This window comes from Acomys minous, assembly GCF_964271855.1.
Source record: "Acomys minous genome assembly, chromosome: 14".
Taxonomy (NCBI): Eukaryota; Metazoa; Chordata; class Mammalia; order Rodentia; family Muridae; genus Acomys; species Acomys minous.
The window spans coordinates 2953142-2978654 of record NC_140496.1 but is presented as its reverse complement, the minus strand read 5'-3'; the positions used below and the strand labels follow the sequence as shown (position 1 = coordinate 2978654).

Here is a 25513-nt window from a genome sequence, read left to right as displayed (position 1 = left end):
CTATTTCAAATGTGCACCGTATCACAACTATCATAATGTCTGGGGTAAAGCCAAGAGGAAGGACGGAAGTGAAGGGGGGTCTGCAGGGAGAAACGAAAAGGGGGAGAGGGGAAAGAGAAAGAAGGAAGAGAAGGGAGGAAATTGAGAAGATGGGAGGAAGGGGAGGAGATACAAAGGGAGGGAGGGACAGGAGGACAGGGTGCAGGAGGGGACATCTCAGCTCCCTGAAGAAATTCTGAATCCCATTCAGCAGAGGCAGGTGGAGGCCACAACAAACAGTTATCATACAAATTGCTGTGCTTGCGTGTTTGTGTGGCGGGGGTGGGGGGTGGGGAGGGCGAGGGGCAGAGGGGGAGGGGGCAGGGGGGCAGGGGGGCAGGGGGGAGGAGGGTGGTCGCTGACTTGGAACTGGAACCAGACACACTGTCCTTCCTTACACGGGGAGGCCACATGGAGAGCTGGCCCAGGTCCCCTCTCCAGAAAAACCGTTTTCTGGGAGGCTGGAGGGAGTTCCCTTGGTTTGCCTGAGGCTGAGGGACCATAAGTCTCGAGCAAGCAGAGAGATAAGAGAAGCAAACTACTGTGTCTTCTGGACCCCGAGGTTGTCACCCACTGCTTCAGAGAGTAACCCAGTGTTCTCTCAGCGGAAGGGGGCTCCGGGAGAGGGCGAGGAAACAGCTGGAACTACCTCTCATTCACGGCTCTGTCTCAGCCCAGCGTACCCCAAAAAGGTGCCAGGTCCTTGTTACAACACACACACACACACACACACACACACACACACACACACACACACGCACACACACACCAGAGGTTGTCCTGTGGCTTCTATACACACACATACATGCATGTGCACACACACACACAAGCACACACACGCACATAGGCACACGACAACCAAGCTTGAATTCAGACGGTGCTCGCTTGATGTGACCCTTTCCTTTGATGCTGATTTACTAAATATAAAGCATTTACACTGTTGTTATTGGTGGAAACAGCACAAAGAGAGTGTCCATTCAATGAATTGTCATATCGTGAACATGCAATAAACTGTCATCTCAATATTTTTTTAATGGATATGGGTTTGGTGGAGAATGCCTATAATCCCCAAACTGAGGAAGCTGAGGCAGGAGAAGCTGACGCTTGAGGCTGCGTGACAGAGAGAGTCTGTCTTAAAAGGGAGGATGAGGACATCTATGTTTAATTCTCTTTGTTTCCTGAGATACTGATCCTCTACACCTGATTCTCTGTCTTTGAGCTCCTGAACTTTTACCGGAGAAAAGAAAGCAACCAGCTCCCAGCGAGCCTTACAATTCTCGACCGCTTGGCAGTGGTGGAAAGTGCTGGAGGATTAATATTTACAATGACTATTTTGGGTACAAGAGGCACTCAGGATGGCATACATGTTTTTTTCCCCTGTGTTGGGTTTTCCTATGGGTTCAGTTTGCTTACATCAGCTGTTCACTGACTCAAATTTACATGCAGGTGCAAGATGCGGAGGGCAGGCTACCCAGTGGGATAATAAGCAACACGCATCACAGTGATGCAGGGTTGTAAGTGGTGCTGAGACCACGGTGGCAGGTGTGGCACGCCAATCTTTTCACGTGATTTCTCTTTAAATAGTAGGAAACTGAGCTGTTAGATTGGCATTTATTGCCTGCTGAAAGGGGTGCAAAAGTGTGTGTGTGTGTGTGACACGCACAATCCAGTTAAGGTTCAGGTTTCTGGAGATTGCTTATTCAGCCAGGACGGGGCATGGCTGATGACAACTGCACTCATGCTAGACTGAAAGGACGCGTAGGTACATCTGGCCCAAGGCCACGGTCACTTCATCTGCAGGCCGGACTAGTCTTGGTGCTCAGTAAGCTGAAGATCCACTTACGTTCACAGAGGAGAGCCTTGGGTGGCTGTGGGTTGGTAGACGGTGTGGAGGTGCATGACTGGGGACAGGAAGTCTGCCTGAATCACTGGACAGAGACCTGGGGGAGCTTGCAAACCTCCTGCAAACAGGCTGCGGCGCTCAGGACCAGCACGGTTCCTCCTGTCAGCCAGTCTATGGGAGGCCATTGTTTTGGGCCAAGCTGATGTGTTATCCCCTAGCGGTCCAGACCAGGCCAGAACGGAGTCAGTCACTAACACTAACGGCGATAGCGTTGGGCTAATTTCTCCCAAAGCTGGGGTGTCCGGTCAGCCGAACGGCGAGGGAGTTCTCTTTCAACCACGCAAGGGGAAAAGATCTGCAAAGAGAAACCCCCTTCTGTTCTTTCTGCCTGGCAGGCCAGCTTGCTGGGCGCCCATTCTATTTCCTGGTTACACTGAAAAGCTAAATCAGATCGGCAGACTAGGCTCCTGCTACCTCGTCTCTGATACTCCTCGCAGGAGGTGGAGGCCAAGGATAACTCAAGTGAACGCCACCGTAGAAAGAGTCTGAATCCCACCAAGGCCGGCTCCTTCAAGGAGGAGGGTTTCTATGACTACACAGGGGTTGACTTGCAGCCTTGGGACAGAACTCAGGACACCTGAAGCTGCAATGCTGACCTTCCCCACGCATGCACCCATGCATCTTTACAGACACCTCACAGTGAGTCTGATACACAGGAGCACGGCGGGCCCTAGGGACCTTGCAGAGAGCCACAGTAGGAGGAGAGAACGCACATGCGCTGTGTGTTGGGGGGGGGGGGGGATGGAAGCGCATGCGCAGCTACGGGGCGGCACTTTCCCGGCTGCAGGGGCGTGACCTTCACTGTTAGGGGTGGGGCCTGGCCACCTAGTCCGGCCCCGAGCTCCTGCCGCGCACCGCGACCCCCACGCACATGGCGCGGCACGTGTTCCTCACCGGGCCTCCAGGTAACCCGGGGGCTGCGGGACTCGGCGGCGGGAGAGGTAGTGCGCCTGGACCTCGGTCCGGTCTCAGGCCTTGGCTGCTGCCCGGCGGGAGGGAAGGCCAGGAGGACGGCGGAGCGCAGGTCTCAGGTCCCCAAAGACAGGAAGGATGTCACCCTGCCTTAAGCCACAGGGGCCGAAGTGTACTCCGTAGACTTCCGAGTCAGTGGAGCAGGCCGAGGCTTTGGGGAGGAGCAGAGGATCGTAGCAGGAGGCGCGCAGCCAAGCACAGCGTGCCCTGCATTTGGAATCCGGGTGCCGTTGGGCCTCCAGCTTCCTGCTGTGAGGTTCACCTGGAACCGTAGTTCCTAAGAGGTTTGGTGGACACGGGACTCACGTGTGCGTGTCCCCCCACACCCCTCGCCGCCCCAGGAGAGCTAGGGAGTGAGGACTGCCCTGTATTTGTACGCACCGCACCATACCTCCGCTTCGGTCTGGTCTCCCTGGTTGGTAGTGCCCCGCCCCTTGCGCTGCAGGCCCCGCCCCTGTGGATCTCAGGGGTCCACTTGGTTTTGTGCACTCCTGTCTGGTGTGCTCTGGTGTGCTCTAACTATCCTGAACGGTTCCCAAGTCCCTCTCCACGGGATCAGACCTCAGCAAGGCAAGATAACGAGAATTATGAAAGAAAGCAGCTTTTGACCCCTCTTCCGTCAGCACCCCTGCCTCTTAGTCCCTTCCCAAACACTGCACAACATCTGCAAGTCATCTCAGGGGCCACTTTCTGGTCACCGGAGCCCCCTTCAGCCTCAACTAGAGCTTAAAGAAGCCCAAGACAGCAGAAACTACAAGGAGCCATAAAAAATAAAAATAAAAATAATAAAATTAAATTAAAAGAAGAAGAAGCCCAAGGGGCCTGCCCCACGTGCTTCCTGCTTTACTCAGCTATTTGTAATATATAAGTCCCTGTGAGGCCAGAGCCTCTGGGATCAAGAGCTGTTGGGCTGTTGTGTGTTGTCTTTTTGAAAATGTGAATATACTGAGTTTAAAAAATAGCATTTATTTATGTATGTGAGTGTAGTGTAGGTGTGCCGGCCAGAGGACAGCTTTTGGGAATTGGTTCTCTCTACCACGCGGATCTCAGGCTTAGAGGCAAAATAAATGCCTTTACCATTGAGCCGTCTTTCTGGTCCATAAATATACTTTACCCCCTTACAGTAAAAGTGCTGCCTGCTTAGTAGAAGAGATAGCCCCAGGGAACCCCACCCTGTAGAACTTAAACTTGGGACCTTTGCTCTGTGTTGTTCTGGACCAGGACTTCGGTGGGCACAGGCACATTTTTCCCCCTTCAAATCCGTAGTGATTATATATTAGAACCCTCTGGCCCACGGTCACCGACCCACCTTTGTCAGCCAGGTTTCCTGCCCGAAAGGCTTAACAGAACGTCCCCACACAGTATCGCCTACCTGCACATGAGTGTGGGGGTGGGGCGCGGGCCATTTTAGAGTGTAAATCTAGGAGGAGGAGAAGCTGGATTCCAGATGCATCCTGGGACTGTGTTACCTGCGACTGCGTGCTCTGTCACCCTGCACTTGTCTCTCTACTGAGAATGAAGCCGCTGGCCCCTGGGGCGAGCAGGATGGATACAACCCCTGCAGCCTGCTTCCTTCCTTGCTCTCACAGCTAGGTGGGTTTGGGGAGCGAAGGCTTCCTGACCCATCTCCTTTTCTTTGGCTTTTCAGGCGTTGGCAAGACCACCTTGATCCAGAAAGCCAGCGAGGTCCTGCAGTCCTCCGGGGCGCCTGTGGACGGATTTTATACGCAGGAAGTCAGGCAGGGAGGGCGGAGGATCGGATTTGATGTCGTCACCCTATCTGGGGCTCGGGGGCCTCTGTCCAGAGTTGGGTACTGATGTTTTGTTTCCTCTGGGGTTTTGTGTCTAGCCTGTCCCGTCCACATCTTCTCTCTGTGGGAGTGTATGTGTTGCAGAGGTCTGTGCAGAGGCCACAGAGGGACAGCTGGTGTCCTGCTGTCTCCCTGTCACTCTCTGCCTCAGTCCCTTGAGACAGGGAATCTCATGGAACTGGAGCTGGCATGGGGCTGCCCCAGAAGTGTCGTAGGCAGCCTTCTATCGCCAACCTGTATCCCCAGCCCTCTGTTCAATTTTAATTTTAATTTTGTTTTATTTTGATACAAGGTCTTGCTATACAGCCCCGGCTGGCCTAGAACTCACAGAGACCCACCTGCCTTTCCCTCCTAGTGCTGGGATTAAAGGTGTGCGCCACCATGACCAACACCCTTCTGCTTACCTTTTATTCTGAGAAAGTCTAAGTTGCCAACGCTTGCTTTAAACTCATCCCTAGCCAAAGCAGCCCTAAGCTTTTCATTCTGCCTCAGCCTCCCGAGTCATTGGGATGATGACGGTGGGCTAAGCTCTGGTGCTGTGGTGTGTGGGCTCACCGGAGCGGCAGGGGTTACACTAAAAGGCTGAATTTGGCAGGAGTAGTGCTGACATTCAGCGAGGCCCTGGAGAGGAACTCCTGTGGGTCCCACCTTTGTACAGGTGACATGTGCAGGCAGCCAGTGGCTTAGCCGAGCAGGCAGCCCCAGACATCAGTGGGGACCAGATATCAGTGGGGACCAGACATCAGTGGGGACCTCTTCATCAAACAATGCCTTTTCTTTTAGGTCACAGCCTCCACCTGGAAAGCCCGAGTGCCGAGTGGGGCAGTATGTGGTTGACCTGGTTTCTTTTGAGCAGTTGGCACTACCTGTCCTAAGAAACGTGAGTATGTGAGCCCTGTGCGTTGTGGGACTCTGGCCACTTGAACATGGTGGCTTCTTTTTCCTGTTGTCAGGTGTGTCTCACGGCTTAACAGCTCTTGTAGCCATTGAGCCTGGCTAAGGACAGGCACCCTAATTTGCTGTCACTCTGAGCTGTCATATGCACGGAGCATGAGTAAAGTATTGCATGTTTGGAAGGCTCCAGTGCAGAGCTGTGTCCCTCTGCTCTGTGAGCAAAGAGTGTACTGTCATGTGCTATGCAGTTCTGCCTGGGGACTTGCTGAGGGATTGGCCACGGCCCCGTGTGAGCGGTGTCCATCTTTACAGGCCTGGGGAACCTGACGTCTGTGTTGACCTGTGCTGCTCCTGGGATCCCACTGGGTCCTCCTCTGCCTTCTGACCTCTCCTCAGGGCCTCTGGGAATTCCCCCGATTTCTGGGCTGGGCTGTGGAGGCTGCTCTGTTGCCAGCAGCTGGGAACAGACAGAGCATGCTCATCCTCTGCCCTCACCCCCACTCCCGGGACACACGCCTCCCTCTCAGGCAGTGAGAAGTTTCTGATGGCGTTCTGAGTGGAGAGCCCAGCTTTAGGCATTGGGTCCATATCAGGAATCGATTTTTTGCTCAGGTAAACAGAGTCCCGGGAGGAGACGGAATGCCTATGCCTGGTGTCTGTTGCAGGCTTAGGCTGTGACCTAAAAGAAAAGGAATTGTTTGATGGAGAGGTCCCCACTGATGTCTGGTCCCCACTGATGTCTGGGGCTGCCTGCTCGGCTGAGCCACTGGCTGCCTGCACATGTCACCTGTACAAAGGTCAACAGCTTACCTCTTGTTAGAAAAAAAAAGAAATAGAAACTGCACATAGTTTACAGCCACCCATGGTTCTGTAATGATCACGTGACCTCAGGCCATCGAGCTGGACTTGGGTGGAGTAATATCTGTGCTATATAGACATGGGTGCCTTCCTCCCTGGGAAGTCACACCGTGTCCTACCACCTCCAGCAGTGATGGATCCCTGAGGAGCGGTTGGAAAGTGAAGGCACACAGGCACTCACTCGTAACTTTAAAAGTGCAAATCTCTTTTAAAATCACACAGTTAATTAGCTAGGTACCTAGACTAGAGCGGTATCCAGGAAAGAATCAAAAAGGTCAGTGAAAGAGAAGGGGTGACCCCAAATCAGCACTGGACACGTGATTTAAAGTAGAATTTACAAAGCATGAGCGAATTAGATGTGGGCTTTTAGCAGATGGGTTTAGTAAACTGGCCAAATATCTCGAAGAAACTAATTAAGTGTCATATATGCTCTACTCAAAACAAATCCAGATGGATTAAAAAAATGCATTTTAACAAGCTCACAGAAGAATAAGAATATAGGTAAAAAATACTGTGTTAATTTGGATCAGACAGCGCTTTTCTGTGCTAACAAAAAACAAAAAGGAAAAAAAAGAATGAATATGTAGAACAGAAAAATAGAATCAATAACTTAAAAGGTCGTTTGCTTTAAGAAACGTCAGGTTTGGGCTGGAGAGAGAGCCCAGCGGTTAAAACACTGGCTGCTCTTGCAGAGGACCTGTGCCCCACAGAAGGTGGTTCACAGCTGTCTGTAGCTCCCGTTGCAGGGACTACACACCCTCGTTAGCCTCTGAGGCTCTGCGCACACGTGGTAAACAGACACACAAGCAGGCAAAACACCCAGACACGTACAGTAGGAAGCACAGTAGGGGCCTGTTTGCTGCCCTGTGTTCAGGCCACGCCACAGCTGTTCCCTCAGAGAACTCTGGAAGGGATGGAGGCGAAGTCAGATCAGGTCTGGGTAAGCAGCTCAGCTGGCCCCGTGTTTTGATGCAAAATAGACTTTGGAGTGTTTGCGATCTGTTTCGGATTCTGTTTCCCCTCTTTCAACTTCTACTGAGGTAAGAGAGAGCTTTTGTCAGGGCATGGTGTGTGTGTGTGTGTGTGTGTGTGTGTGTGTGTGTGTGTGTAACATACAGAGGAAGTGCACTTGGTCTTTCAGGCCACAGAGCTATGGATGGATCCAGAACTCCCAGGTTCCAGGCGGCTCCTTTCCCAGAGGCTGCTGAGCCTCCCAGCACTGTTGGTCAACACGACACTCACTTCTTGCCTCAACGTTTTGGCTCACTACCTCATCACGCCTGTGTCACAGGGTTGGCCATGGAAACAGAAAGCCATCTGGTGCGAATACCGGCATGTTTAAAAAGTCTCTGAAAGGCTGTCAGTGAAAACATTCCTGCAGGGACTCGGCAGCGACGGGAGCTTGAGTCTTTTCCCACAGCACTGTGACATCTTCATGGTGTCCCTTTGCCGAGTCCTGAGCAGGGAGGCTCTCCTCGTGGCTGTGACCTTCTTGTCAGACTTTTCCATAACAGTTCTACTTTCTCTAAACTTCACTTCATCATCTGAGGATTAAAATAATCTCCTCTGAGGCCCCAGCTGGCAACAGATTGACCCGCCAATCGCTTCTCTGCCATAGCAGTAGCGATTAGCTCGAAGTTACCACTCGGAGAAGGGCTGAGCTCCTGACGCCTTGATGGTTTCTTCTTCCAGATCTGATCTTTGCTCTCTGTGTCCAGGCACCTTGTCATTTAGAAAACAGGTCAACCTACTTCGCTGTAGCGGAAAAAAACCACTTATCTGCCTCCGGGCAATGAAGAAAATGGTGCCAGGCATTGAAGATCTCAAACTTTTATCAAAAGTTGAAATATTGATTCCTTTTTTTTTCACCAGGCGTGTGCAACTTTTAGAGAACATTTGGCAGCTGTGAGCACTTGACACGGCAGGAGTTAGAGCCCGCTACATCCTGACCACAGTTCTGTATGTAGAGTGACCCTGTGCTGTGGGGAGGCCTCCTTGCTTACCAGGCTGCGCACTTACACACTTCCTGCAGTGATGGGGAGGTGGTGGTGTCTCCCACACTCACAGGGTATATCCCTGTGACAGTGTGAGCCATCGTTATGTGTGTCCCTCTGAGAACCACAGTCCTGTCCTTCTTGGGCACGACAGTGGCCTCTTCATAGTGAGAGAGACTTCTCAGACACAGCTCATGCCTTGTGCTAGGAGGAGCTGGGCAGCCGTGTAACAGGAGCTTCAGAGTCAAGCCAGGTTGACCTCCGCTCTTATCGTAAAGGACATCTGTGCAGAAGCCCATGCCTACTGTTACAGCAGCTGGGGGCAGGACTTAGCGGTTCTGGTCAAGTCCCAGTGTTGGTCACTGAGGAGCTGAATGGAGGTGGTCCTGAGGAGGTGGAGGAGGGGGTGGGTAACCATATTAGGAAGAGACTGCCCACCACAGTCTGATCTTTGGCCTGGGAGCTTGGGGTGGGGGTTGTGGTAGGTGAACATGCCATGGAGTCCTACAGGCTGGTGTCCTGGCTGGTCCCAAAGGCTGGGACCCCTAAGCTGTCATCTGGTATGAGCTATGTCAGTCCTAGGGTAGCTCTCCTATTCTGGAAGACGCCTTGGGTACCATCCCCTTTCTGCTTGGTCCTGTAGATAGGTTTGAGCCAGCAGGACTGTCAGGGGCCAGGTAGGGTGTCCAGGCAGAGCCTCGGCCCTTTGCTGCTCTGCTCTGGGTGTTGGCTGTGTTGTGTGTACTGGAACAGCTTTTGTGTGAGGAAGGGCCCAGTGGCAGCCTGGACATACCTTTCCTGCCAGCCCTGGTGTTGTGTGGAATGCACAGACTTGGTGCCTGGTGTGAGTGTGTGATGCTGATCAGAGCACCGCAGTTCAGAGGGCTAGGCTGGCTGGACCCTTGGCTGCTGTTGTCCTTGTCTCTGAGCTTCCTGTCCTAGCATGTGTGGCTCTTGGGGACACTGGCTGCCGTTCTGCTTCCTATGTCTGCTGCCACCGTTCCTTCCTGACGTCTTCCTGATGCAGAGATAGGCTCAGAAGCCAGACTGCATGTGATGCTAAAATCAGTTAACATCGCTACCAGGAGAAGTATTTGTTTGTCGGGCAAACAATTCAGATAAGAGCAAGGCTGCATTAATTACTTCACTCTTGGTTCAATATTTTAGTTAAATAAAAATCCAGGCATGTCTTTAATTCCAGCACTCGGGAGGCAAAGCCAGATAGATCTCTCTGTGTTGGAGGCTAGCCTGGCCTACATAGTGAGTTTCAGGACAAGCAAACAAATAAAAATGCTTCTTTGTGGTCTAAAAGTACTTAAGATTTAAAAAAAAAAAAAAAGGCCAGGCACAGTGACACATGCCTGCAGTCCCAGCCCTCTGGGAGGCAGAGGCAGGTAGGTATCTGTGAGTTTGAGGCAGCCTGGTTTACAAAGCTAGTCCAGGACAGCCAAGAGAGCCCCTGTCTTAAAAATAAAAAACAAAATCAAAATCAAAACCAAAAAGATAAAAACAAAGGCACAACAGCAACAAAGTAGCCACCTTCTTTTTGGACTATGGGATGATATTTTGCATTGAGTCCATTTTATCTTTCTGGAAGGCAAATGTGGTGGCATGTGGCTGAAGTTGATGGCTGCCCACAGATGCTGGGACCCCTGGGACTCAGGATGACATCTTTTTTCTTTTTTGTGGCTGAGAAGTCATAACCAGCTAGAACTCTGGCTAAAGTCTGTGCAGGATGGCTGTGCCACACGAGGCCAGGGTGCCGTGCAATGCTTGGAAGGGCCCCTGCCCACTGTTGCCTTCCGGGGTGATGGGGCCACCCAGATGCCAGGCACACAGTGACTGCCATGTGGCCAAGAGGTGCCCACAGCTCTCAGGTGCACAAGGAGGTCCTAGGAATGAGAACAGCTTGGTGCTGTAGGCTGAGATCTGGGAGCTCAGAATCTGGGTTAGGTCCACAGGGCGAGCCTCCATTGACCTCTTTGTTGCTTCCTTCCAGAGTGGCTTGGATGTATACGTGAAAACAGCAGTTAGGGGCATAATGATGTTTCTTTTTTAAGCTCTTCTGAACACCCTGTTGTGTTGTTTAGTGAAACAAGCTGCGTGTTGCCTGTTCTCAGTGCCCTGACCTCCAGCCTTTCTCTCTATGACAGCTCACTTCCAATTTTATTAAAAACTTATTTTTGCAATTCCCACAGTCCTGGACAGAATGAGGGTGTTAGAAAGGTTTTACATCGGACAGCAGACTCTGCACGTGCAGATCCGGGCATCTGTTCACCTCTGTCAATGTTTTGGAGAGCTGCAGGGGGCTTTGCACCCACATGTATGTACGGCCAATGCAGGGCCACGGGCAATTACCGCCCCTCTGACATGTATTCACTGCACTCAGATAAACACACACATTGTACAGTACCTCTTGATGGATTTCAAAGTTGCCAGGCGGTGTTCCAAACAGTCCTCTCCGGCTCTCACGTGTTGGGTTCTGGGAAGGTGGCTGCTGTAATCCGCTGTCTCTGGGGTGGCAGCACACTGTCCATGCCCTGGTCAGTTGTGCTGGCTTTGTTCTAGAAAGAGATCGGTTGCTTTTCAGAATCACAGGCTGCTGGTGGCCTTTCCCCCCCTGCCATTTGCCACTCAGTTTTGAAGAAAAAGCATGGAATGAGCCACATGGGACCCCGTATCCACTCTGGTCTGTGCCAGTCGCAGCTTCCCCTGCGGCTCTGAAGCCCCAGCAAGTCCCAGGGTGAATTCAGAGCTGGGGAACCTGGGTGCTTCTGCCCCGACAGGCACGAGAAATGAATTGAGGTCCCCCAGGTGGATGAACGTCAAGTGTGTCAGAACACAAGCTCGGCCGCTGTGCAGACATCTCCAGCTGGTATTGCGTACCCACGCTCCTGCTGGTGAAGGGCAGGTGATCTCTCCCGTTGGTGTGCTAGTGGGTAGGCAGGAAGGATGCAGCCTCCTTCAGGCTTAGAAGACTGCACTCCTGCCTCCCTTCTTCACAGCCTGGCGATATGGACCTGGTGGGCTATCTCAGCAGGAGCCAGCGCCATTGCTCCTGCCCACCCTCCACCCCCATCCCTGCCCCTCACAGCTGCCACTTCTGCTCACCGTCCACACCCTACCCCTGCTCCTCATAGCTGGTACCTTTGCTTACCCCTGCCCCTCACAGCTGGTACCTCTGCTCACCCTCTGCCCCCGCCCCTGCCCCTCACAGCTGGCACCTCTGCCCACCCTCCATCCTCACTCCTGCTCCTCACAGCTGGCACCTCTGCCCACCCTCCACCCTCACCCCTGCTCCTCACAGATGGTACCTCTGCCCATCCTCTACTAGACCCCTGCCCCTCACAGCTGACACCTCTGCTCACCCTCCACCCCCACCCCTGTCCCTCACAGCTGACACCTCTGCTCACCCTCCACCCTCACCCCTGCTCCTCACAGCTGGCACCTCTGCTCACCCTCCACCCCCACTCCTGCTCCTCACAGCTGGCACCTCTGCTCACCCTCCACCCCCACTCCTGCTCCTCACAGCTGGCACCTCTGCTCACCCTCCACCCCCACTCCTGCTCCTCACAGCTGGCACCTCTGCTCACCCTCCACCCTCACCCCTGCTCCTCACAGCTGGCACCTCTGCTCACCCTCCACCCTCACCCCTGATCCTCACAGCTGGCACCTCTGCCCACCGTCCACCCCCACTCCTGCTCCTCACATCTGGTACCTCTGCTTGCCCTCCACCCTTACCCCTGCCCCTCACAGCTGGCACCTCTGCTCACCCTCATCCCTGCTCCTCACAGCTGGCACCTCTGCCCACCCTCCACCTTCACCCCTGCCCCTCACAGCTGGCCCCTCTGCTTACCCTACACCCCCTACCCCTGTTCCTCACAGCTGGCACCTCTGCTCACTCTCTGCCCCCGCCCCTGCCCCTCACAGATGGCACCTCTCTTTACCTGTCCCTCTTGTGTTTAGCTCCCCTCAGCTACAGGGCAGGGGCCCCTGGCTCTGTTGTCCTCTGTGGCTGCATGGCAAAGATTCCCCCTCTAAGTTTGCTCACAGTGCTGCCTCTCTTGTCTGGTGTGGTGTAAGAAACCTCAGTGGTGGCTCCACTTCTGTACCCTTAGTGGCCACATGACCCATCATGAGAGGACTGTGGGGACTGTGGAAGGCTGCGATCCCTAGAAGTTGGGGTGACTGCTGCATCTTCAGGGTTGAAAGGGACCCAAGATTCACTTTCTCTTTTTTAAAACATTAATTTTGTTCATTTGTTCATTTACTCACTCATGCAGTGTGTGCTTATGAGGTGTGTGCACACGCGTGCTGCTGTGCTGGGAGGCCAGGGGGACGTGTTGGGTGTGCCTTCCCCTGCTGCTCCCCGAATTAGTTTTTTTGACGCAGATGCAGGGCCTATTGTTGTACCTAGAGCTCATGTTTTTCCACCAGGGATGGCAGCTGGCAGCTTCCGGGATCATCCTGTGTGTGCTTCCCTTGGAGATGGGGCGCAGCCATGCAGGGTCATACTGGGCTTGTTACGTAGGACTGGGAACTGAACTTGGGTGCTCATGGTTGGTGGCAGCACCTTCTCCCGTGCCCCAGGACACACACACACACACGCACACGCACACGCACACGCACATACACACACTGTTTAATTTCAGCACACGTAGTATATATACATATATGCTTATATCACCTGCCAGTATATAATTTGTATACAAATACAGGTGCGATTATATCCATATATAAAACCATAAGAATGCACCAAAACAGCAGTCGTCTCTGAATAACCTCCTTTTTGTCTCTTTAGTTCATTTAAACGATCTTTATTTGGCAATTTCATGCATGCACATAATACATTCGATCATTTTTTGGCCCTCCGTGACCAGGTCTCCCCCTCCCCCACTGCCACTGACTTCTCCTTCCAGTGTCAGCCTTTGAGGCAGTGCAGTGCTTGCTCTCTTGTCATCTCCTTCTCTCAACCAGACCCGCTTCCATCCGACGCCATGGCTTTCGCTGACTTAGCCTGGACTGGAACACACAGGCACCTGCCTGCAGCTCTTGCCTCCTTCCCAGGAGAGTTAGGGCTACAACCCAGAACTGCAAAGAGGAGCCGTGTTAGTGAGGCCCCCGGCATGGCTGTCCTGGTTCCTTTACACCCACGGCACCTTTAACCTTCTCTTGTCCACAGCCTTTATTTCCTGGGTGTGTAAGTAGGAAGCCTGGTCACCACTGGGCCATTCTAGAAGAAAACACGTTTTGAGAGCAGCTCAGAGGCAGGGAGATACAGTCCCAGGGTGACTCCTGTGTGTCTGAGGCATGTGCAGGCTGTGATCTGTAAGGCACAGCCCAGATGCCTGACACTAACGACTGACACTGGCCAGTAGTTATCAGGGTGGGGCCCTGGGCTGAGGTCACGTGGCTTTGCTGTCCCAGCAGCTGTGTGTGTCTCCATCCACAGGCTGGTCCCAGCTGTGGCCCCGGGTACAGAGTGTGCATCATCGATGAGATTGGGAAAATGGAGCTGTTCAGCCAGCCTTTCATCCAGGCAGTCCGCCAGACGCTGTCCACGCCAGGCACGGTCGTCCTCGGCACCATCCCAGTTCCCAAAGGGAAGCCGCTGGCCCTGGTGGAGGAGATCAGGAACCGGTGTGACGTGAAAGTGTTCAATGTGAGTGAGCCAGCCCTCGGGGGGAGCGTTGGGGGTGTTGACTGGGAAGGTCTGTCCAGGGAGGCAGAGCTGTGTAGGTTTGTACTCAGGGCCAGAGTTCCAGCCCTAATCCCAGTTGAAAGACGTGCACTTATGGCAAAAATAGTTACCTGAGTCTAGGCCTTAAATTCAGAGTTGTCTCAATAATAAAATAAAAAGAAACCTGTAAAAAATGGCCAAAAGGTTTGAATAGACATTTCTCCAAAGAGCATGTGGCAGCCACCAGTGGGCACAGAGAAGTGTGCCCACTGAGCATGGCCACCCTGAGGCACCACACTGTCCCCACTAGGGGTCCTTCTATGCTGTAGTTAGAAGACAGAGTTGGGAAGGGCGGGCACAGACATGGCCCTGGGGCACCCTCGGCCCCCCTGTCCTGTTGATAGGACCCTGAGCTGGGAAAGGCACTGGCTAGTCACTGTGCCAGCGAGTCCACACTCCTAGGCAGTCACACAGGAGACTTGGAGACGCAGGAGGATACAGATCTTGGGTAACAGTGCACAGCAGTGCGTCACCATACACAACCCTTTCCAGATGGGATGGACCCAGCAGATAAACGGATGTGCAAGGTGTGGCCTGGCCATCTAGCATGGTGCTACTTAGTGACACAAAGGAATAAAGCCCAGACACACTCGGAGCCCAGAGAAATGCCGTATTCTGCGGAGTGAAGGAAGCCAGTCACAGGAGGTCATGCGCTGCGTAATTCCATCTATACTTTGTCCAGGAGATGCAAGCATGTTGAGACAGGACAGAGCGGTGATTGCTAGCGATGGGCAGGCAGGAAGGAGGTGGCTGTCAGTGGGGCCCTTGTCTGTAATGAAGTGTTCATTTCTAATCCATACGGGGTGAACTTTTTTGGCCTTTGAGTTGCATTTTAGCGAGGGAGCTCACACACACATGCACACAGAAGTCAAAGCCATGGTGCCCTTTCTCCTATAGGGCTCACTGACATGCCCTGTTATAACGAGAATTTCGGGATTTTGGTTTCTTTCAAAAACACAGCAGTATTATAAGAATGTTTTCGTCTTAATCCCAGGTTTGGGGCTATGGGGCTGCTTCGCAGCAGCTGACTATGATTTGCCTCGTGCTCTGGCAGGGGTGTGGTTTTGCCAGCTGCAGGCAGTTTCTGTGAGGGTGTGACGTTCGGTATTCTGGGAACTTGGCAGAGTCCCACAGGTGGTGTGGGCTGCTATTGGTTGTGGTTTGTTAAGTAGTTGTGCACAAAGAAATGAGAAGAAGAAATTAGATATCCTGACGGCACAGCTCAAGCTTGTCACCCCTGATCAGTCGGAAGTAGTCTAAGGATGAAGGCCCCCCAGGCCCCCTGCCCTCCAGCCCAACGCAGCCCGTACCTCCTCTCAGTAATCTCCCCCACAGGTCCTTTAACACTTACTGGCCTTTCTGCCACTTTCCATCATGGTCTGTGAAATCATAACATCAGGGTCCTTGACTGCAGCCCACAGGAGGTCAGGAGGCTGTGAGGCCCTGTGCGCTGTCCCTCTGTCTTCTCTGGCTCTCCTCCTCCCTCAGAAGAGTGGAAAGGAAGCTGAGGTCAGAGGCTCCTGGCAGATTCTCCAGGGTCGTGAAAAGACATGTTGACATCACTGTCCTGGGAGTGATCTGGGGTTGCAGGCAGCTTTGCTGGGCGCCATCTCTGGGACCCAGCTTCTGCTCCGCCCTGCTTTCCCCATCAGGCTGCAGATGCTGAGTCCCACCCTGCGTGTCCACCAGGTGCCTCCAATGTTGCATTCCGTGGGGCTTGGTGCTCCGGAACAACAGCTTCTGCCTCCTTGTCGCTGCTGTCTAGGAAATGGCAGCTTGAAAGACTGGCTGGGAAGGCAGCACCCCCTCAGCTTGCTCTCCCACCTCTTCCCGCAGGTCACCAAGGAGAACAGAAACAGCCTCTTGCCCGATATCGTGACCTGTGTGCAGAACAGCCGGACCTGAAGTGGCAGCTGTGTGCGTCCAGGTTTGCTGCCTTGGCGTCAACAGGCCTCCCTCCCCCATTGAGGCAGCTGGGCAGCTGCTTTCCCTCAGATCTGCCCAGTGCCTGGTGAGGAGTCCACTGGGTCTTCCGTGTGCTCCAGGTTTCTGTCAGTCTCCCTCTGAGTTGTGCACGTGATTTGAGTAAATTCTAAAATGAGTCTGGAATTTGCTCCCCTCAGAGCTCTAATGTGTTTGGGGCTGAGGAGAGAGGCTCCATCTCCTCAGCCTTGAACGCTGCAGGTAGTGAACAGCTCTCCAGGTGCAGCGGGGCGCAGTAACAACCGATTCTCTTCCGTTATTTCCAAAGAAAAGAAATTTAGTTCCCCCCTTCCTCTCTTGTTCATTCCTTTGTTTATTGCCTAATAAAAATGGAAATAAATCTGTTGGTTCAGACACAGGAGTCCCTGTGAGGGAGGGGTGGTTTCCAGAGCGCTGGTGTTAGCTGGTGCTCCACAGGCCAGGCATGAGCAAAGCCTCTTGTTTGTGTTGACTTAGCCTGGGCACAGTTTCCAACCACTCAGAGAAGGCTCTGGAAGCTGATGTGAACTGCAGTCACCACCTGCTCCCACAGGGCCTCCTCTGTGAGGGGCGAGGCCACAGGCTCCTCCCACACCTGGCTCTGCAGCTCTAGGGAGATGGGTCAAATAGGGTGCTGCAGGATCCATGAGGCTAGAGGCTGCCCTCCCTGCGGCTGGTGGCACTGGAACTTTTAGATTATTTGGACTTTTTTTTTTTTTTTTTTTTTTTTTTTAGCAACAGCTTTAATGCCAGCAAGGGACCAATGGCTATATATGGACTCATGGATATATCTGGGCCTATAGGTGCATACGGGCCTATAGGTATATATGGGCCTGTGTTAGTGAGGGATCTGAGCTGGGCACTAGGACCCAGTGGATAGTGCAAGAACCACTTACTCTACCTGAAGGCGGAGCCTGTGGCTGGGACAGGATCTCATGCTGGTCTGCCTTCAGGGGTCGTGTTTAAGGCTTGGCCCACTCTTGTCTAAAGCAGACAAGATCTTTCAACCTGTGGGTTACGACCTCTTCGGGGGATCCAACAGCCCTTTCACATGGTCCCCTAAGAACACTGATATTTACATTACGACTCATAACAATAGCAAGACTGCAGCAATGAAGTAGCAATGGAAGTAGTTTTATGTTTGGTGGGCGTCACCGCAGCATGAGGAACTGTGCTAAAGGGTGGCAGCGTTAGGAAGGCCGAGAGCCACTGACTTAGAGGGACTTCTGAGGGCAGGAATGCCTGGTAGACAAGGCCCTGGGTCTCAGGAAGGTCCCCCCACCATCTACGCCCTGGGGAGGCTGTCCAAGGGAGGCCACGTATGGCGCTCATGGCCTTAGGCAGGCTGGCCGTGATACCAGCAGCAGGTACCAGGGCTGGTGGGACATGGCAGAGGTTTGGGCTGCTAGATTCACTACACCAGGACCTGAAATGTCCCCAGCCAAAAGTTGCGACACAGCCTGGCCCTGCCAGGGAGCCCAGTTCAGCCCCTGGAAGCTGGAATGAAGGAGGCAGGCAGGAGACATGGTGGCTGGTGGCAGAATGCTGGATGCCCCTGCCAGGCCCGGGAGGAAGCCACGTTGGCATCTTACTTGGCCCCTTTAGGGGTGTGCACCTGTAAGCGAAGCACTCGGGAGGCAGGAGCACAGAGGAGGTGAGTTCCAGGTCAACCCAGGTTACATAGGGAAACAGTCTCAAAACACAGCTTCAAAATATCACCGTGTGGTGGGCAGAAGGCGTGAACCCCGAGCTGAGTGTGTTCAGAGCCTCTGCTCAGGCCATACTCCCTTTGTGTCCTCCTCTGGGCTCTCAGTCAGCTAGCGAGCCGCATGCCCTAGACCTCACACTGACATGTGATTGTACAAACTGGCGCGTCCTTCAGCGACCACTCCTCTGGCCGATGTGGGGCAGGGGCAGGGATGCAAATCCTGGCGTTATAAGGAATGTTGGGGGCTAAAGGAGCAGGATGTGGGTCCTCACTTGAGGCGTTCACATTGGAAAAGCAAATTGGTGTACATATCGCTCACATGCATCTCAGCCGGAACAAGGCAGTGGCACAGGACGGTGGGGAAGCAGCCGGGGAAAGACTGATGAGGCCCCTGCTGCCTCCCTCTTAGCAGGCTGTACTACCATACCGGTGGCCTGGAAACCATTTCTTTGTTGTCTGTGAGTGAAGGTAAGCTCATGTGCGAGGCAGCACGGCTCCTAAGTAGATGGCAGGGTGTCTCGGACTCTCCTGGCAGATGATGGAGAGCGTCCCACAAAAACTGCAAATCCATCTGTTGGTTTGGTCCTCACCCCCATGGATCACAGAAGGTCCTGGGACCTGTGAAGCGGCCCTGCCCCTTCCTGCTGAGACTCATGTCCGTAGAGGACGGGGTTGACCTGTGCGTGCCATCTGCACAGACTGTAACACGCACTCTGTATTTCAGAGGCGGTGGCAGCTACCGATCTTAAGACAGGTGTGTGCTGGATTCAGCCACGGAAGCACACAGCAGGATTTAGAGTCGGCGCCTAATTAGCCACGATGTAGGCAAAGCCTCCAGCCGCAGTTGTATTATCTCTAAAGGAGAAATGCTTCTGTTTGGCACCAGGCTGCGTTTAGACAGATACCAGAACATCTGAGGAGCCCTGGCAGAAGTGTCACGCAGGCCTGTCTCTCGTACCTCCGCCATGGTGAGTAAAGCTCAGTGACGCAGGGCGCCTCCTGGGAGGACCTGGGCAACATGTCACACATAAAAGTTTTATAATGAAAACGCGAGATGTACAAATCCCTCCCCTCAGGCCTCAGGGAACCCTGCAGATGAGGCGCAGACAGGGCACCAGAGCCAGAGGGCATGGAGGGCACAAGAACAATCTTCTAGATCAACACAATCAAAGCTTCTGTGACCTCAGAGACAACACGCACAGGGCCGAGCGGCTGTGTACCAGGTCCTCGGTGTACACATCGCAGCTTCTGGTTTAGTGTTTTTGTGGGATTCCTGAGTGTGCGAATGAGTGTGTCTCTCTCTGATTCGAGTGTCTTGGGCTCTTTTCCTTCTCTTTGTTTTGTCCAATTCTCATGTGTTAGTTTTTGTTTTTTCTTATTTTATTTTATTATGCCCCTTAGAAGCCTGCTTGGATTCTAGTGAGAGACAGATCAGGGATCTGGATGAGGGGAGGTGGGGAGAAACTTGGAGGAAAAGAGGGAGGGGAAGCCATAATCAGGATGCAGTATGTGAGGAAAAACATCTATTTTTCGGAGATTACCTCAGTGGGCAGGGGCTGGCCTGGCATATAGGAAGCCCTGGGTTCCACCCCCAGCACCATATAAACCAGGCATGGTGGTATGCACCTGTTATCCCAGAGCTCAGGAGGTAGAGGCCGCAGAGTCAGAAGTTCAAGGTCATCCTTGGCTACCTAGCAAGTTTGAGGTCCACCTGGGCTACATGAGACCCTATCTCCACTCCCCAAAAGTTATTCAATAAACAGAAAGCTAGGATCATCTCCTTAGTGCCACTGAACAGCTTCAAGGAGTCTGAGAATGACACTAGTGTCTTTCCTTGGTGGGGTCAGTGTGCGTGTGCACTTCTCAGCATGTACCCCAGTGGCTGTGTACCCCAGTGGCTGTGTACACGCGGTGGCTGTGTACACGCGGTGGCTATGTACATGCAGTGGCTGTGTACCCCAGTGACTGTGTATGCCCAGTGGCTGTGTACCCCAGTGGCTGTGTACACGCAGTGGCTATGTACACGCAGTGGCTGTGTACTCCAGTGGCTGGGCTCCTCCAAAGGCAGGAGGCTGCACAGGATGCAGTTCATGGCCTGTCTATGGGTGGGCCTGGTACTCACCTATTGCCGACACTCTTTTCCTACCAGCTGGGCTCCAGCCCCTCGAGATCTTCCCTGTCACGGACGCCATGCAGCAGCCTCCTGTGCTCCCTGATGTTGCTATTAGGCATGTGTCTTTTCTCTCACTGAGTTCAAGTAGGGGATGCACCCCCAGCTCAGAGCTAGCTGCGCAGTCCTGTGCTGGCGAGGGGCCCAAGGGAGCCTCAGTCAGGAGAGGCCAGCCAAGTTAGTCAACCTGAGGAATGGCAACAGATCACGCTGGCTTCTCAGATAGATCCACAGCTGCGTGGAACCCAGACATTCTGTTTCCAGAGATTCTAGAGAGATGCCTTGTCTCTGTTGAAAGATGCCCCCACCTGTTGTTATGAACTGCCAGTCCCCTTTTATGTAACAAGCACGTACTCAGGCTTGTTAGTGTCAGCACAGGTGTTGGCATAGATGCCTCAGTGCGTATGGAGGTCAGAGGGCAGCCTCTGCTGTCAGCCTTCTAAGTTCAGATAGGTGGATTGCTGTTTGGCCATTGCTAATACTTACTTCAAAAATCAGAAAGGAGATGCTGGTGAGATGGTTTGGGAAAGTGCTTGCCTGCAAGAAAGAGAGCCTGACTTTGATCCCCAGAACTCACATACGGAAAGGAGCCAGATGTGGGGGCACACACTTATAATTCAGCAGGGCCACAGAATACACACTGGGGTAACTGGAGCTCACTGGCCACCTTGGCCTGACCTGCAAGCTCTCAGTCAGTAAGAGTTTCTGCCTCAAAGACCAAGATGGGCTGTACCTGAGGGTCTCTACATGCATGCATACATGTACATTTGCGCGCGCGCGCGCGCACACACACACACACACACAAGAAGGGGGCGCAGGTGGGGGGACCATTACCACCTCATTCCTGGTGGTGAGAGACTACCGTATCCACCCTTTGTGGCTCCCATTTTCCAGTCTTAGCCGCGTTGGAGACACGACTGCCTAAACCGAGCACTTCTTCCCTTCTGCCATCTACCACTGCCATTCCAGAAGGGCCGTGATGCGGCCGAGTGGCAGCCTTCATCACCTCTCCCTTATCAGCAAGAGTTATGCCTCTGCCCTGCCCTGCCCTGCCCTCTGGGTGGATACACGGTGGGCTTTGCCTGCCTCCCGACAAGGGTCTTTCTCAGAGTACAGGAGATGTGCGTAGGAAGGACGGACACAGCCATAACTGTAAACATTTTAATCCCTAAAACAAAGGTGTGTGCAAATGTGCTCAAATACAGTACAGCTTGTTCAGCTTGGAAGACAGGCATGTGTTCCTGGGAAGCACGCAGGGGTCCTGGGTGGCCCAGAACTTGAGGAAGGAGCACGTCGCCTCTAGACGCTCATCCTGGACCAACGCGCCCTCAGGCTGTCGCTAGTGGTCTGCACTTACGGCTGTGCAGAGGCAATAAAGGATGGGACTCTTCCTGGTGGGCTTAATGCGAGCGCCTCTGACCTGCTCATGGTGTGAGGACCTGTGACTCAGGCTGCTCTCACGTCGACAGGTGACAGTGATGTGTAAAATGCCAATAAGGTAGCATGCAGCTGGTCTAATTTCCCGGCGCAGGAAGGAGCTAGCCACAACTACTCACTCACTCTAGCTATTTTAAGATATAACATGGCTTTTGTGAGAAATGTCCAATTCTGTGCAGTGCTTGCGGGGGCACCCACACTGTGTGAGTGTTTCCAAAACCTGAGATAAAGTTATTATTTTCTAGAATAGCTCCCCTTTTCCCTCAGGAAGAGCCATGTGGTTTTTGGAGCAGGGCAAGAGTCCCCGACTCTCCAACCAGACACGTGTTCTGTTATTGCTCGTCAGAGGCACTCTGCTGGGAAGCCGTGTCATCCAGGCCCATGTCCTCCTGGCTTGCTCTCCGGCACAGCACCCCCAGGTTCTCCGACACAGCCTCAGCTAGGCGCCGACCTTCAAGCAGCCCCTGATCCAGGGTGTCAGTGGGTTCACATGGCTCAGAGAAGTGCTTAAGAAAGAAGAAAGAAGCAGAGACGGCTGAGCCTACGCCTGGGTCTCCTGAGTCACCCATCACTCAGACATAGGAACCGAGGCCCAGTAGCTGCCTGCCCTGAGGGTGCCCTCTTACACTGGCTCGGAGGAGAGCACTGACGGGCAGCCTCTGAGGTTGGGAGGTGCCACCAAGCTCTGAACGTGGGGCCTCGCTCAGGAGATCTGGACACGCCCCAAATCCAAAGGCAGCTCAAGGGAGTGGCCCTGAGTTGGAGTGGCCGCCATCTGAGCCCCTCTCCACCCACCCAGCCCTGGCACTGATGCTGTTTTTGTGGGCTCAAGTCAGAAGTGGCACGAGAGCCCTTGGATTCCGGATGCTCAGAGTCCTAAAGACCTATCGTCCTTGCTGGCGACAGAGGAGGAAAACTGCCTGAACCCTGGAAGTGAGCCTGCGGGGTAGCTGGGATGAGAAAGGAAAGCTAGCTTGTGTCTTTTTTGCTGAAGCAGAAAACAGAAAGGGAGATTACATGAGGCTTTTTATTCAGGGAACTAAACTCGGAAATTCCTGGAGTCACCGGAGACTTCTCTTCTGCCAGGAAACACGGGTCTGCCTCAACTCAGTTTTTGTTTTGTTTTCCTTTCCTAACAGAGGACGTAAGAGGATCTCTGAGTGTCTGTCAATCCCTTTCTTTCTCAGGTATGAATTCCAGCTAATTTTTTTTTTTAAAATCTAGTGTCAGTTAGCATGAATACTGGGCAAGCAGCATCTTATTTGACTGAATCTCTTAAGACTCAGTTTCTGGGATGGAACCACTTGGGAGTGGGTGGCCATCTTTATAATCAGGAGCCCTTGACAACTTAACCCCTGTCCTTCCTTCTCCCTCAGGCCATAGTGGCACAATTGGAAAGGATGGAGTCCTGCGGCCATAGAGTGGGTGAGGGGAGGCATCTCCCCATTACAGGGCTTCTAGATTATGGAAATAATTATGTTGGGGTACACTGACCCACCCTACTAACACCCATAGGGCTTGTGACCCCCCATAGGGCTTTCGTTTGCCTGAAGGCAAGACTATGTTCCTGGTTGGTCAGAGCACCAGGCCCTATGGTTCCCTCCCGCCTGTCTCCCACTCTGGGGCAGTCCTTACCCGAGCAGGGTGGCCAGAGGCCCTGGCGGAAGGACCCATCAAGATGTTGACGCTGCTAGATGACTGGGTGTCACTGGTGTTGCCCCCCTCTGCAGCAGACAGTCCAGATATGACAAGCGCACTGGAGAAGCTCCTTTTGCCGAAGAGGAAGCTGAGAGTAGAGCTGGTTGAAGAGCCCAGGCTAGACCGAATCAGCGCCTCTGCCCGCTCTCGGACACTCAGGTGGCCTGTGGTAGTGACGGGAGGCGGCTGGGAGTGTAGGGATGCGGCTGAGGTGTGCAGGGAGAGCCGGCTGCCTGAGGGCCTCTGGGCTAGCTCGTGCACGGATGTGGATGTCTGAAGGAAGGCTTGGTGGCTCTCTAGGATGGGACCCGAGGAGCTCAGGGTAGGTGGCCTCTGGCCTGTCGCTGAGTGTGCCTGGACGGACTGGCTTCTGCCCTTCCTTCTGCCTGGGAGAGGGAGCAGAGCAACAGTTAAGCCCTGGAAGGAGTGCTGAATGCTACGGGTGAGGCTGGCCCCTCTCCGTTCTGATCCAAGGGCAGCATACTCCTGAGCCAGTCTCTGCTACAAAGCCCTATCTTGTCTTGATGGGCTCACCTCCTGTGAGACACGTCCCAGGGCTGATGTCGCTCACCCCACCCCATGGCTGCCCTGCCCTGACTTTGCATTAGGGGCCTCAGTTTCAAGACATGAGCTTTCTGAAGACATTTTCTATGCAGCTCAGAATGCTTTTGTATGTGTAATTTAATGTCAGGAGACCACAGAAGCCCTGTAGGTATATCACCAGACATTATCCCATCATTTGGAATATATTATCTAAGTACTGGGTTTAATGAGATATTTTTTCTGATCATGTGTGTAATGCATGTCTGTGTATCTGTGTACCTGTGTACTTGTGTGCATGTGAACCTGTGTGCAGAGCCCTTGGAGACCAGAAGTGTCAGATGCCCAGGAGCTGCAGTTACAGGCAGCTGTGAGCTGTCCAGCCTGGGAATGGAGCTCTGGTCCTTTGTAAAAGCAGTACAAGTGCTCTTAAGCACCAAGCTCTCTCTCCAGACTCTAATGAACTCCTTTTAATGTTCCATGTGACCAATGTCTTAGCTGTCTAGGAAACTGATCCCAAGCCCAGGGAGGGGAGTGAGTGCCGGGTTCTGCAGTACAGCTGCTAATTAATGCAGCACACGCTGCACAGACTGAGCCATCTCCTCAGTAACGCCGCGGATACTCTTTCTGCTTTTTGTTGCTCTTTTTTTCTTCCAATTTTAATTTTACAAATGAAACAGCACCAAGTAGCAGGAAAGCCGCATGAAAATCATCTGTGCCGCTCCGACTCATTATTTTACAATTAACTTATTTTTTCAACGACCGCATTATCCAATCCTGAGCATTTCTAGGGAAAACCTTCAGACCTGAATGGAAACATAATGTAAATTATACTCCTTGGCTCATTGTTTTTCCTTTGTCTTTGATCATTAGCTGAAGGTTGAGCCCTTAGCGATACACACTTGCGACCCTTCCCTCTGGTGTGGGATTCATGGGAGTGACGGGTAAGTAGGTCACCAGGCTCAGTGATAGGCCATCTCTCCTTGGCTGTGACATCTACTGTTTAGTATGAGGAGATGGCTTTGGGGTGTGCGGAACTTTGTGAGGCTGGCACGCGGCTTTCCTGGCAGCGGGTAGGAGTGTGAAGTGCCCAGCAAACCAGCAGCGGCTGCCTGGTGGGGTGGCCTGGGCAAGCCTGCTTGTCAGGATTCCAGGCAGACATCAGTCCTTTGGACTTCAGCGAAGGGTCAGAGCTGGAATTAAGGCAAGGAGCAAAGACAGGGCGGGCAGTCACGGGAGGGGAGGAGTCCATCATGGGAGGTAGCACATGGGAGGCGGGCCTGTCAGTGAGCCACAGTGGTATGAGGTCCTGCTAGAATTGAACACTCACTACCTTGCTCTTCCCAGAGGCACGTCCTGACCCATGAGTGGCCGCCTGCCTCTCTGTCACATGACAGCTAGCATATATGGTTTGAATGAGAATTGGCTTGCTCAGGCTCCCGCGTGGCATCCACTTGGGGTGCTGTTTTGGGAGCCTGGGCCCTTTGGGTGGTGGTGCCGTCTGGAAGAAGTGGGTCAAGGGCAGCTGCGCAGGCTTGAAGTTTACTGTCCAGCCCGGCTTCCCTCCGAACACGCTCTGCTACTGTGATGACCAAATGCAGAATCCCATGGTCACAGGCCGTAACCAGGATGCATACGGTGGAAACGCATATGGAGAGAGGCTCAGGGAGTGGTGTATCTGACAGGCATGGGGACAGGCACACAAATGACTGCCCAAAATAATGGACATATGGACAGATGAATGACCAAAGCTGGACCCAGATAGCCACAGGGCATCATTTGAGCAA

At 53.2% G+C, this 25513-nt stretch overlaps 2 protein-coding genes across 4 annotated transcripts in view; one reads left to right on the top strand and one right to left on the bottom strand.

The window, feature by feature from the left end:
• Positions 1 to 2694: 2694 nt before the first annotated feature.
• NTPCR (nucleoside-triphosphatase, cancer-related) lies at positions 2695 to 16534 on the top strand. Of its 2 annotated transcripts, none has more exons than XM_084755239.1 (5): positions 2695 to 2847; positions 4563 to 4725; positions 5509 to 5605; positions 13924 to 14133; positions 16048 to 16534. In XM_084755239.1, the coding sequence occupies exons 1-5, from the start codon at positions 2814 to 2816 to the stop codon at positions 16114 to 16116; spliced, it is 573 nt and encodes a 190-aa protein (XP_084611365.1). In that variant the 5' UTR covers positions 2695 to 2813; the 3' UTR covers positions 16117 to 16534. The 2 variants fall into 2 exon arrangements, with proteins under 2 accessions (XP_084611365.1, XP_084611364.1); XM_084755238.1 differs by having other exon boundaries at positions 2716 to 2883.
• A 4664-nt stretch (positions 16535 to 21198) lies between these two features.
• Positions 21199 to 25513, bottom strand: part of PCNX2 (pecanex 2) — a 143630-nt gene continuing 139315 nt past the window's right edge. The window contains exons 33-34 of one of the 2 annotated variants that reach the window (XM_084757682.1): positions 23124 to 23572; positions 21199 to 21994 (exon numbers count right to left, since the gene is read on the bottom strand). In XM_084757682.1, coding sequence (XP_084613808.1) covers positions 21821 to 21994; positions 23124 to 23572 — 623 coding nt within the window. In that variant the 3' untranslated portion in view covers positions 21199 to 21820. Of the gene's footprint in view, positions 21995 to 22293; positions 22621 to 23123; positions 23573 to 25513 lie in introns of those variants that run through there. The other variant, XM_084757683.1, reaches the window with a different exon arrangement.